The sequence below is a fragment of the Chenopodium quinoa genome, unplaced genomic scaffold (genome assembly GCF_001683475.1).
Source record: "Chenopodium quinoa cultivar QQ74 unplaced genomic scaffold, ASM168347v1, whole genome shotgun sequence".
NCBI lineage: Eukaryota > Viridiplantae > Streptophyta > Magnoliopsida > Caryophyllales > Amaranthaceae > Chenopodium > Chenopodium quinoa.
The window spans coordinates 899,245-913,108 of NW_018745260.1; the positions used below are offsets into that span (position 1 = coordinate 899,245).

General features: G+C 40.2%; 1 protein-coding gene across 1 annotated transcript; it reads right to left on the reverse strand.

The window, feature by feature from the left end:
- Window positions 1-4,283: 4,283 nt before the first annotated feature.
- Window positions 4,284-5,248, reverse strand: LOC110711352 (fasciclin-like arabinogalactan protein 11). Its single transcript, XM_021889727.1, has one exon. The coding sequence runs from the start codon at window positions 5,163-5,165 to the stop codon at window positions 4,434-4,436; it is 732 nt and encodes a 243-aa protein (XP_021745419.1). The 5' UTR covers window positions 5,166-5,248; the 3' UTR covers window positions 4,284-4,433.
- Window positions 5,249-13,864: the final 8,616 nt, after the last annotated feature.

The window sequence follows — 13,864 nt, forward strand, 5'->3', positions numbered from 1 at the left end:
TTTGAATTCCTTCAGCAGAAGGTGCAAGTCTGCACCAAGCCTTTCAAAGGCAGTCGTCCCCACCTTAACTGTTTTCTCTGGACAGATTTTGTCTAGAGGAATAGCAATGTGCTCACTAGTCGGCTGGGGACGGAGATCATCTGACCATTCCCCGGTCAGTGATTGCTATTTCTTCTCCTTCTTCACCTCCACCATCTGTTCAATTTTTCTTTTCTTTGTGGCTGCTGGAGGGGGTGAATCAGGATCTTTGACATCGTCAAGGTCTATTAGCTCCTTCGGTTGACCGGCTGCAGCAGCAGTCGGCTTGACGTTTGAGAGATAACACTCCCTTGTTGTCTTTTGATCCTCGTTGAGGGAGCCAACAGAGCCATCATCCTTTTCATACTTCAGAAGCATGAGAGTTGGGATGATGACGGCCTTGAACTCGTCTAAAGTGGGTCGGCCAAGAAAGATGTTGTAGGCGGTCAGCTCTTTAACCACCAGAACAGGACGACCATGTGTCGCCCTTTTCCCTTCTCCCCCAGCCGGATGGGTAAATCAACTTGTCCGACTGGGTGCACGACCCCTCCACCTAAGCCAACTAATGGATAGGAGACGTCGCATAGGCTGTCCTGCTTGTAATTAAGCCGGAACATACACTTATAGCTGATGAGATCAGAGGAGCTACTCGCGTCTATTAGGATTCGGCCAACCAGTTGGTTGGCAACCTTGCATTCAATGACGATTAGGTCATCATGAAATCGACAAACTTTGCCCTGATCCTTCTCAGTGATGAGGACGTCTAGGAATGTTCCACTGGAAGACGCCTATCCATCATCAACTGAACAGATCATCCTCTTCAAATGATCCTTGGTGCCCCAAATGGTCGGGCCACCGCTTGCGAATTCGACTGCTATAGTGTAGACCTGATCCTTGTCGGTATCCGAGATATTAGAAGGCTAGACAGTATTTGATGACTGCCCCGGATTTGTCTTAAAAGTCGCTTTGGACTTTAAGACATAGGACTTCAGCAAGCCCTTGTCAGCCAGATGGTCTAATGTCCGCTTAAGGCTATAAAAGTTGTTGGTGTCATGGCCCACTTTCTGATGGAAGTGGTAGAATTTATTCTTGTTCCGCGACTGAACGGAACTCTTTATAGGATTCGGCTTCTCAATAGTCATCCGGTCCTTCACCTCTGTAAAGATGGTGTAACAGTCTTTATTGAATTAATACCGTGAGAAAAACGGTTTAAATTCTTTCTTTTTCTTTTTAGACGGGTGATCAGGTTCCTCAACCGCCCAAACTTCTTTTCTCTTTTAGCTCTCTTCAGCTTTCTGAGCCGACTGAGCAGACCGACTCTCCTTTTTCTTGTCGGACTTCTTATTGTCCGACTGATGGTTGGACGAGCAGAGGTCGGTAGCCTGAATAAAGTTCCCGCCTCTATCAGCGCCTCATGAAGGGAAAATATCCTTTTTCGAACAAGGTCGAACTTAAAGGTCGACCTGTCCTTCAGACCCTTAAAGAAGTTTGTATATGCTTTCTCGTCAGACAGCCCTTGGATTTGAATTCTTACCAGGTTCAACCGCCTGACATAGGAGTGAAGTCCTTCTCTCTCTGCCAACCGGATGGTGCTCAACTCAAGACTTGTTTTCTTGGCAAGGATGTTCATTGAGAAGTTATAGGAAAACAGGAAGGCAAGCTTCCTAAAGCTGTCAATGCATCCGACTAGCAGGTTTCCAAAACATTGTTGGGCAATGCCCTTCAACGTAGCCGGAAATCACCGGCACCACAGAGCATCCTCCTACCCCTGCATGTGCATGAGGTTAGAGTAGGCCATGAGGTGGTCCTCCGGGTTGGTGGTACCGTCATAGGCACCCACTAACACATTCTTAACCTTGGCCGGTTGTGCAGCCTCGGTTATCTCCTTAGTGAACGCAGAAGTTTGTTCACCAAGTTTGAGCAGACGGAGCTTCCAGTCCAAAGGTTGGACGTTATATGTCGCCTTACCCCTAAAGAGGGCCGGCTACATCAAGTGAGGAGAATACAGACTGCAGACCATGGGGGGTACGTACAGTGCATTCCCAATCATTTGAAGGCAAGAATGGATTGTATTACCGCATGTATGGCTCTCATGCAAGGATTGAATATTCCCTGCAGATGTGTTTTTAAAGCTATCTGGAAAGCTCAAAGTAGAGGCTGACTCAGACAGCTGCTGACTTCTCCTGCGAGTGATGATTTCCCGAGTGTCAGAAGTAGTTTTTTGTTACCCACCGGTTGTTCCTCCCGGCGGGGATTTCTTGGACCTTTCTGGGGCAGAAGGATCTTGGCCCAACCACGGGTTGCGGCTGCCTTGTCCTTTTGATGCGGAGTGGGCTGCCTATCCCTGACTTGCTTCCTCCTCTCCTAAGGAGTTTTCCTTGCCGACTGACCCTTGCTTGGGCCAGCCTTGACCTTAGTGATCATATCCTTGATTTCACCCTTGAAACTAGTCATGAATTGCATGAGTTTGTCCTAGGTGACTAGGGCGGATCCGTTTGTCATTTGGGTTTCCCCTTCCGGCTGACCAGGGAGCCTGCTTGTACCCGCTTGGCTTTCACCCCGTTCCAGAGTGTCTCTGGGACGGATGTATTTTGTGATGAGTGAGCCATCATTGGATATGTATGTTTCGACCTGAGGATCATCATCCTTACGGTCGGTAAAGACCTCTGGCTAATTAGCCTTAGGGTTAGGAGGCGGTACAGACTCTTGAACTATTCAGACAACGCCAAATGTTTTGGGTGTTTTTGTCCCTCGAGAGAGTTACACCTCAGAGACTGATTGCGCGCGGCATGTACCTGCAAAGCAACGGAGACTCAGGTTGCTGGAGCTCCGCCTCCGACAATCAAGTTAGTACTTGAGTATGAACCGGAGAAAATACGAAAAAAAAAGAGATGAGATCTTCTCGGATTTTCGAGATCATGTGCTTTTTTATGTAAGAGAGTGTAGGGTATGCTGTAATAAATTGTAGATGTCCGAAAAATGGGGGAATCTCCCTATTTATAGGGTCATTGGAAAACGTGCCCCTAATTAGGTCACTTTAACCTAATTCTACTGGGCTGCACCGAATTACGGCTTTCTCAGGATTTGGGCCCTTGAGAGCCGCTTTTCTCCAAAATTCTAGGAATGACACGTGTCAAATGGAGATTGGTCCAATTCGGACCAACCAGAATATGACACGTGTCAGGACATAATTGGCCCACGTGGCATGGGTAAAATTATCCAAAACAATAGATGAGGGGTCATAGCTTGATGTCCACTATGTGTTAATTGAAGTCGCGAGACATTGAAACTTATGCAATTGTTTTGTTTTTCCCATAATTCATTTTTCCTTCCTTTCTTTTTCATATCTTCGAACCTGTGGGGGATTGTTGGAAGTTCTGGATATAAAACAAGAGAGTTGAAAAAAACAAAGAGAGTAAGAAAAAACAAATGAAAGGAAAAAGTCTCACATTGGTTGGGGAAGAGTGTTTTGCCTTGTTTGTATATTGTAGTGCTTTAGCACTACTTAGTTTAGTGAGTGGGAGGTGGGTGTTAGTTATACCACACACACGCCGCGCGCACGCACGCCGAGCTGAGATGGGTTGGGTCGGACTTGGGGTCTTAATTAGGAAATGTGATGCGCGGGCGTGGATCCCTCTTACTTTTTTGGAGAAATTTTATTTCCTTTATTTAATTTGTTGACAGAATATTCTTTTTGACTGTTGGGATTTTCTGACAGTTATGGAATTTAATCAGCCATTAATTCCTTGATTATAGCTAGCTATTTCTTGACTGGCCGAGTTCATCCGGACAGTTTTTTTCTAGGTTCTTCCCTCATTATATGCTAGCCATTTTCCATTTGCTGGCTATATATATACTCGGTTTTTCTCCAGCCAAATTACACAACAATTCTAATCTTCTCCGTTCTATAAAATACATCTAAACACGATTTCTATTCTTCTGTATTCTGGGCAGTGTTCTGAATTCCAATCGGGGTTGTGAGTGCACATAAACTCTAGCGCCAAGCTTATCTCGGAAGGCAACCGCTTCTAGTCTACTGCACCGGGAGGTAGCGCGGAATCGTCTTTTAGGTCAGTGGTTCTCCACGACACGGCTATTGTCAGTTTGGTTCATGCATCAAGAGATAAGTAATATCTGTTTTATTGCTTAATTTGAATAACATAACCCACTCGTCATTTTTATATTTTTTTATGTTATTTTACAAGTAGTAAATGTTAAGATCAATGGAAACGGAGGTAATATTTCAATTTTCATACTATCCAAGGTTACCAAGAATAATGAGAATTTTCATTGAATTCAAGAAGCCACAAAGGCAGCACACAATATTATCTCAGCATACCATTAAACAAAACTTTAACTGGATACAATAATCCTCAAAAAAATAAGCAACGAAGAAATTAAAGTAGTTAACAAAATCATAGAACTGTATAGATTGAAGCAGCAACCAAAGAGATGGCAAAGACCACCTTACTCAACCTAAACTTCACCAGTTCACTGGCACCCGAAGCATCAGTACTGTCATCAGTGTTGTCATCTGAAGTATCAGCTGCCTTGGCACCCTTCTTCGGTTTACCGGCTTCAGGAGCTGGAGCAGGTGCTGGTGTTCTGAAGAATGCCAAAGGAAGAAGCACTTGATCCACCTGATAAACAGCCAATTGCCCATCACTGTAAATGGAATTCGACACTGTTGTATTGACGACACCTGTAGTTATATTCACTTGGTTTCCAGAGGTGGTGACATTTAGTGGATACTCGCCATCATTGCTATTCCCAGCCTGTGTCCTTAACGGGTTGCTCGCTGTCTGAAACTCAGATTGAGCTACATAGTCAGAAAGTATATGAAACTGCACTAGCTGCACCTTCTGTTGGTCTGACAGGGAGTTCAGCAGCCCTGATTTAAGGCTAGAAAAGGCGTTGTCAGGTGGGGCAAAAATTGTGAGGCCAGAATTCGAGTTGTTGAGTTGATTGTTGATTTGGTCTGATTCTTGAGTGCTCTCTAGTAGCTTAATAAACATCGTGAACTGACCAGCTTTTGAAAGAATCGCCGTTACATTTGTAGGTCCTGCAGGTCCAGGAGCCGGTGCCTGTGCTTGACCCATAATCTGAACAAGGCCTTGGAGGAACAATGCTACAACAAAGAGCTTCATTTTCGTTCTTTTGTGTTTATTTTTCTTTTGGATGAAGTTGTGATATACAATCCCTTGACAGAGATTATGTTATATACTATATTGAATCTTTTGTTAGGTATAAATATAAAGATTAAAATTAAATTTAAGTTGGATTGACAACCTCAAACATTTAGGTATGACAGAAAGTCAGAAATAATGTTGTTGAAATAGTGAGCATGTTTTGCTTCGCAAGGCAGGAAAGTTTATTTTGCAGAAGATATCATACCAATCTTTTTGCTTCTTGTTGAGGACAACTTGAAAAGTAAATTAAAAGCTTTGTTTTCAAGGTTTATATGCCATCATAATCTTCCATAGATCAAATTGGTTGAAATTGGGTTCATATTTTGACAGATTAACTGTAAATTATGTTACTTTTGGGTTTGAAATGGAAGATTTGGCCTACTTGTGGGTCTGCTTCTCCCCATTGGTGGTGGGTGCTATGTCAGAGTAATCCTGTATGTCAAGTTTATCAAAGCATCCATCATCAAGAGTACACCAACATATCTTTTTTCTCCATCCATTTGCTCACATTGAGCTTTCGAAATAAGCGAGTGAGCAATTAACAGGCTCGAGTGTACCGATTTTTTAATTCAGTGAACAAAATATCGGACTTGAGTGTACCTATCTTTAGATATACAAGGGTGTATAAAAGAATTTGTATAAGTATTTAGGTTGGAGAAAAATTTGTTTATAATATAACATGGGAATTATAAACTTTTTTTTTTTTGGTGGGTAGATTACAACAATTAAACATTTTGCTGATTATTTGTTAGGCTGGCATTTTCTCGGACCAAATTATGTACAAATTCTTCTATGGACCCTAATCCATCTAAAATAGCTATACCCCTATTAAAATGAAGGAAATGTGTTCTCGACTCTCGTGCAATTACTAATATAATATGGATCGTATTATGGAGATAATAAGTTCGTTTAGTTGGGTCGTCTTTACGTCTTGCTAGAGACCAATATTGATCATTGAGTTATACCAATACCAACTAAATGGATCCTATGAGGTCACACATTACAGTGTTAAGTCGAACAAGAATACCGAGTCCAAAAGTTGGGCTTAGTGAATGACTGGCCATAAGGAGTAAGATAGGAATAGGTCTTGCCCTAATAAGATAATATGATTATATATAATAAAGGGCTTGGGGAAAAATAAACGGACGTTCATCTTTCATAAAAAAAACAAAGTAGTATTTTTCCCTTCCTCTCTCTCTACAACCGGTTAGAAACTCTCCATAGAAAAGGAGATTAATCTCTCCCGTCCAACTAGCATTGGTGGAGGTTCGATCTACACTTGTGGAACAATATAAGAGGAGCAACAATTGGGGCTCTAATCTCCGCAAGAAGGTAGAAGAAAGCTTGGGAATTCACGCATCAAAGGTTAATTCTAGACTATTATGTGGTCCTTTATTTGTATATGCATGAGATCCTGTTTAGGTGTGTATGAATAAGATTCATGACATTCTGCTCAGAGTACCTAAAACCCTATTGTGGTATCACTCAGCCCCTTGCATATAATTTATTGGTCACAATAATATGATTATTTTGATGTGTTTTATGTTAATTTTTATTCAATTAAGGGGAGGAATTGAATTATGGATCGAATAACCTAATTAAAATATGATTTTGATTGATTGGAATTGATTAAATGAAGTTTTAATTGCTTAATTTTTTGTATTATCCCTAGCCAAATATTTTAGCCCTAAATACATTAATTATTTTTCTGATTTTTGTTGAGTTATGAACCCTAATTTCGAAAATTGATGTGTTAATTTCATATTATTTGATTTAATTTCTCATACTTTACAAAAAAAAAAAGTTTTTAGTGTGATTAATTAATTCATGTAAAAGAGTTTTATATGAATTAGAAATCGAATTTTATGAAAAGCCCTAAATTATTTAAAATGGAGATTTTAAATTAATTTTCTGAAATTATGCGTAAAGGAGTTTATGTTTAATTTAATTAGATCACCAAATTAATTTTGCAAGAGTTGTGAAATTAATTTAACTAAAAAAAAGGAATTAATTAGTTGAGTGGGAGCAGCCACGGCTGGGTGGCAGAACAACCTGTTCGTGGTCCACGGTGGCTGCTCCAGTGGTCGGAAGTGGCGGAGGGGAGCAGGCGCGTCGGTGTGGGGAAGGGCAGAGGCTGAAGCGTGCAACTGTTGCACGATTTCAGCTCTGTTCTGGCTGGTTGGAGCACTGGGCTTCTGCCTGGTGCGCCAGCCAGCGCTGCCGTGGCTAGGCGACTGCCTGGCTGCGGCGGCCTGCTGCTGCGGTGCCTTGGCTCCGGCCTGGCTTCTGCGGCGACTGTGACGTGGCTGGGCAGCGTGTTCAATCACGGCAGTCCCCTGTTTCTGATTAAATTTTTTTTTTGTATAAAAATAAAATATTTATGGATAATTGTTTTGAAAATCTGATTTTTAGGAGATAAATTAGCAATTCCAATTATGGTTATTTGAATTATTTTATGTGATAATTCCATAATTTGATTTTTTAATTGAATTAAAATTAGATGGTTAACTAGTGATTAGGATGGAATTTTAAATTGGTTAAGATAATCCTAGAATATAAATGTGATTTATTTTCTTAGATTATATATTTATTTGATTCCATCTCATTCCTAATTTAATTATATGATATTTTAATTATGCTACTGAATAATATGGAGATATTATCTAATCGTGTCCTAAAATATGTGATAATTTGAAATATACGTTTCCTTAATTAAGAATATCTGATATTTTAGTTTAGGCAAAGTATGCTATGTGATTTATTATGTGGCAATTGTATGTTATATATGATATATTATTATTGCTATAAATGACTATTATGGTCCAAAGTTTAAATTAGAAAATACGATATGCGTATCGTTGTGTATTTTTGTAATTTAAATACGATCTGCGTATCGTTAAGTATTTTTGTAATTTATTTTAATTATGAATTAGTTTAATTATTTAAATACTTGATTAATCCAAAGAAGAGCCCAATATGAGATGGCCCATGACGATGGTGGATGGAGATCCATGAAGAGTTCAAGGAGGTGCCTAATCAAGCTTAGTTCTTAGGATTAGGGGTCATACTAGCTCATATTTAATTTTATTCATTTTATTATTATTCTTAAAATGTTTATAAGATTATTGAATGTTGTTATCAAATGCGCTAGAATTCACCAATTTATAACAACATAATAACTTAAGTCCCACAAATATTGAGGCTCGCTTTTCCAAATATAAAGTACTTATTAAACCCTTGATTAATAGTAATGGGTCATGCCTCCGCAGGGCATTATTATTAATCTTGGGAGGTAAGGTGAAATTGCGAATTTTGCACACTTAATTTGGCCATCCTCAACAAAATCATCAAAAGCGTTTTGGATTTTGAAGCAAGGGGATAGTTGAACATGTGATGCTATCTATCCAACCAAGAATTACAAGAAGTTGTAATTAGTAAAAGAGTTTACTTACCTTGAAAGTGTAACCTTAAGGAAGGGCCTCCGTCCGCTTAATGCTACATAGGGATAGGATTCTGGAATCACGTTATTCATAAAGGGACACAAAATGAATATAGTGTATAGTAGCTAAAATGATTTCAAAGGTTGTTTGAATCATAAACTACTTTGATAAACATAGTTGAACTTTGTATGTCTTTGTTGATTAATTTCCGTGTTATATATGTTATCTCCTCGATTGAAAGAAATATTGAGAAACGTTCTCAAAACTAAAAGAGTATCCGTAAACCATCATCCATGCTTTGCTAAATGGGTTTTAAAGGTTAAAAGGAGTGTTAAAAACCTATTTAATAATGTCACATGTATAATGATAGCTTCCAAGAACTCAAAAAGTTTGAATAATTGAATGGCTCTACCATTGACTCATTTTGAAAACGTTTCAAGTGAGTAGACTCGATGGAGAGGTACAAGACCTCTAAATACAACATGAGTGTGACTCACATGAAGAACCCAGTATTTTTCTTTATCTTTGATCAATATGATTGAACATGGTGAATGACTTGGATTTTCATACTGTCAAATGTTGACTAATTTAAGTGACATCATTATTCACTTATTGCATACGGTGTTGAATACAAGATTAAACTCCAACATGAATTGTGTTGAATGGTTTTAGAAAAATTATGTAAGATGCTTAAAATAGTTGAGCATAGTATCATTTTAAGCTTGAAAGAAATTTTCTCTATGGTTCAAATGGGAAAGGGTTAAGAAGGATGGGGACTACAATAAAAGCCAAAGGATAAAGAAATGACAAATAATTTGTCAATTCTTAATCACAAGGCTACTAAAATGTCAACTGCTATTATGAATAGCAAATGTTTAAATTGAGGACTAGCTCCAAGAAATTGAAAACTACCCCATAAAGTACAGTTGGAAGGTAAAGAATGGAAATGTTCTACATCAAGTAGTTATAGAAATTGATTTAGCAAAAATCTACTTATTTGACATGTGATATCAAGATTAACTTTCTTATTGAAGAATGAGGTTGAGCTAAAGAGTTGAAACTTGGATAAGGGAAAAGTAAATCTAAAATGTGAGAAACAAATGTTGTTTTACATGTATGACTTTACATTTCACTTAACTATATATAGTTTCGAATTGACATAAATAATCGTTATTACATTCTTGCTATAATTCAAACATCATTTCATTGCAGTCATCACTAAATGTCAAAGATTCAAAGCATCAAACTAATGTTATTTTATGCTTAGTTGAATCAAGGGATGTTTTGAAACGCTAAATAGGTTAAAGAGTTCTATATGTTAGATATAGATGAACCATTTATCTATATGAATCACCTCTAAAAATGTCAATTTGATCAAAATAAAATAGAATTGCATCCAGAAGCTCCAAAGGGATGGACTTCTAAGATCATAAGATTATGAATCCATTGATGTATGCAAATCTTATTGTAGCTTGATTATTGAAAAGTTTATCTTTTGGATTAAAGGTGACATGAACCCATGGTTGAATACATAACAATGTAATTAAGAAACCTAAATTTCAAAGGCTAGAGATGACCATGGACACTTCATTTGAATATGATCACACATGCTTACATGAAGCATGAATCTGAAAATTTGAAGGAATTCAATAAGGTTCAAAACGAAGAATAAAAGAGACTTGGCAAGGAAATAAAACATTGCGATATGATCGTAACAGTTTACTTTTGAGTCAAATTGTTAACTTGAAAAGAATTCAAAAGCATTTACGATGTGATCTTAGTGATGAGCATTTGAGCCAAGTAAACTTAGTAAAATGTTCTTCAAATGGAGGAATTAAACTATATAAGATATAGCATAATTCATGATGAATTGTACCTATCTTCCAAACAATAGTTCTAAAGATACACTTTTAAAATGAGCATTTTACACTAATTAGGACTGCGTCAAATCACAATGTAGATAAAACATCATATAATATATGGATAAGAGAAGTTCTTATCTTGTTTTTCTACAAATTTAAGAATAAGAAACTTGTGTTAAACTGTTTAGTGCAATGTTGAATTCTAAAGCCTAGTACAAGGGTACTACCACCACAAAATGTTTTGAGGACAAATTGTTTGTTGCTCTAACTGGTGCCTTTTAAAAAAAGATGTCATTTCTAAAAGGCAAGTGGGAGTAATTCTCGAAAAGGTCGAGAAGAGCAACAAACTGGCTTACCCTATGCTAAAAGAGCTTTTTTTCATAAAGCAAATGGGGGTATAAGTCTCGAAGGTATTCGAGAGAACCGACAAATGAGCATGATTCACACCATGTCAAAAACAACAACACGTGGTCTCATTAATGTAATGGGATACGTAACCATGTGTCAAGGGCCACATTCCATGTATACTCTTCTTATGTTGTTCTTCATTGAAAATAAGTTTTCATTTGTTGCGTATAAACCCACAAAGTCTAGTAAATATAAGCTAGAGAAATAAGGTTAATGGTTAAGAAATTCTAAAATATTGATTTTAGAATGTAATATTTGACTAGTCACAACTCCAAAATAGCTTAGTACAATTAAAATCTGAAATGGTTTCCATGTCTGAAAAATTGAGTGTGAGACACTTGGTTGATTTGCATGAATTGGGAGAGAACCATTGAATGCAAAGAGTAGACAAGGAAGGAAAAATGTTTTCTAAGCATTGATTAGTTACTAAAGGATTCAACGAATTCATAGTATTGACTATTGTTTAGGGTAATTTTACCCCGGCACGTGGTGCAATCAGAGAATGACACGTGTCAGCCCCAGGATGGCCCAAAGTGGACCTATTCCTGCTTGACACGTGTCACTCCAGAAACTTGGGGGATATGGCGGCCTTCAGGCCCAAATCCCAAGAAAGCCGCAATGCGGCGCAGCCCACCAATGATCAGGGTTTAGTGACCTAATCAAGGGCACAAATCCCGAGGACACGTTTTACCATTTATTACAAATTGTCCCTGTGGTAGAGACATCGGAGCTTGGAATCCGAGCAGATACCCACCTAAATTTCCGCACCTTTTTCTCTCCCTTCAAGTTACTAACTTGTTCGTCGGAGGCGGAGCACCACCCAACCGGTGTCTCCGTTTGTTTTGTAGGTACAGGCCGCACCAGATCAGTCTTCGTGTTTTAACTCTCCCGAGGGACAAAAACACCCAAAACATTTGGCGCCGTCTGTGGTGAGAGTACCTCGAAGATGGTTCAAGAGTCAATACCACCTCCTAACCGTCTGGACGATGACCCAGAAGTTTTTACAGACCGGGAGGATGAAGATCCTCAGGTCGAAACCTATACAGCCGATGATGACTCTCTGATAACCAAGCGCATCCGGCCCAGGGAGATTCTGGAGCGGGGTGCCTCCCAGGCGGGTGCAAATCGACCCCCTGGGCAACCGGAAGGGGAAACCCATACGGCAGCTGGATCAGCACCTATCACCCGAGACGAACTCATGAGATTCATGACAAGTTTCAAGGGTGAAATTAAAGAACTGATCACTAAGAGCCGGACTGGCCCAAGTAGGGGTCAGACGGTCAAGAAGACTCCTCTGGAAAAGGGGAAGTCAGTCAGAGATCGGCAGCCCACTCCTCATCCAAAGGAGAAGGCAGCCGGGACCATTGATTGGTCCAAAATTCTTCTTCCTAAGAGGAATACCAACAATACCCGCCGGACCCAGCAGCCGGTGGGAAGTAAAAAAATCAACTCTTGATGCCCGGGAGATCATCAACCAGAAGAGAAATCAACAGTTGTCTGAGTCGGCTTCTACGTCGAATTTTCCAGACAGCTTCAACAATACTTCTGCAGGGAATGCACTTTCCTTGCATGAGAGTCAGACAGGCGATAATACCATCCACTTTGGCCCTCAGATGATCGGGACTGCACCATATGTACCTTCTCAGGTCTACGTTCAGTACCCACCTTACTATATGCAGCCGGCCCTCTTCGGAGGTCAGGAGGCATATCACAATGTCCAGCCACTAGACTGGCAGCTCCGTCTGCTTCGCCTGGGTGAACAACCTTCTGCGTTCACCCGGGAGATAACCGAGGCGGAACAGCCGACCAAGGTTAAGAATGTATTGGTAGGTACCTATGATGGCACCACCAACCCGGAATATCACCTCATGGCTTACACCAACCTCATGTACTTACAGGGGTTGGATGATGCCGCTTGGTGTCGATGCTTCCCAGCTACATTGAAGGGCATTGCCCAATAATGGTTTGGAAACTTGCCAGCCGGGTCCATTGATAGTTTCAGGAAGCTTGCCTTCCTGTTTGCTTCCAACTTCTCAATGAACATCCCTGCTAAGAAAACAAGCTTGGACTTGAGCACCATTAAGCAGGGGGAGAGAAAAGGGCTGCGCTCCTATGTCAGGCGGTTCAATCTGATTAGAATTCAGATTCAAGGACTGTCTGATGAGGTAGCTTTTACAGAATTTTTCAAGGGTCTGAGAGACGGGTCGACTTTTAAGTTCGACCTAGTCAGAAAAGGGGCTTTCACTTTATAGGCGGCCCTGAGGGAGGCGGAAAGCTATATTTAAGCAACCGACCTCTGCACGCCTGGTAATCAGTCGGACTCCAAGAAGTCTAACAAATAGAAAGACAGTCGGCCTGCTCAGCCGACCAAAAATAAAGAAGAGAGCAAAAAGAGAAAAGAAGTCTGGGCGGTTAGTGATTCTGACCAGCCGTCCCAGAAGAAAAAGAAAGAATTTAAACCGTACGTCCATAAGTACTAGTTTAACAAGGACTGCAACTCCATCCTCATGGAAATTAAGGACTGGGTGTCCCTAGAGAAGCCAAATCCAATGAAAAGTTCCATTCAATTAAGGAAAAAAAACAAATTCTGCCAATACCATGAGGAAGTTGGCCATGACACCAACGACTACTTCAGCCTTCAACGGGTGTTGGACCGTCTGGCTGACAAGGGGATGTTAAAGTCCTACATTTCTAAGTCCCCAGCCGGGGCAAAGAAGAAGAACAAGGGTCAGTCCTCCAAGACTACCCACCAGCCTGCTAGTAGCTCGGATACCGACAAGGAGCCAGTCTACACAATAGCAGGCGGGTTCTCATGTGGTGGCCCTACCATCCGGGGCACCAAGAGCCATCTTCGAAAGATGGACAAAGAGGATGATGAACAAGCGTCTGCAAGCTCCTCCTTCCCAGACGTCCTGATCACTGAGAAGGACAGGGGCAGCGTCCGCCG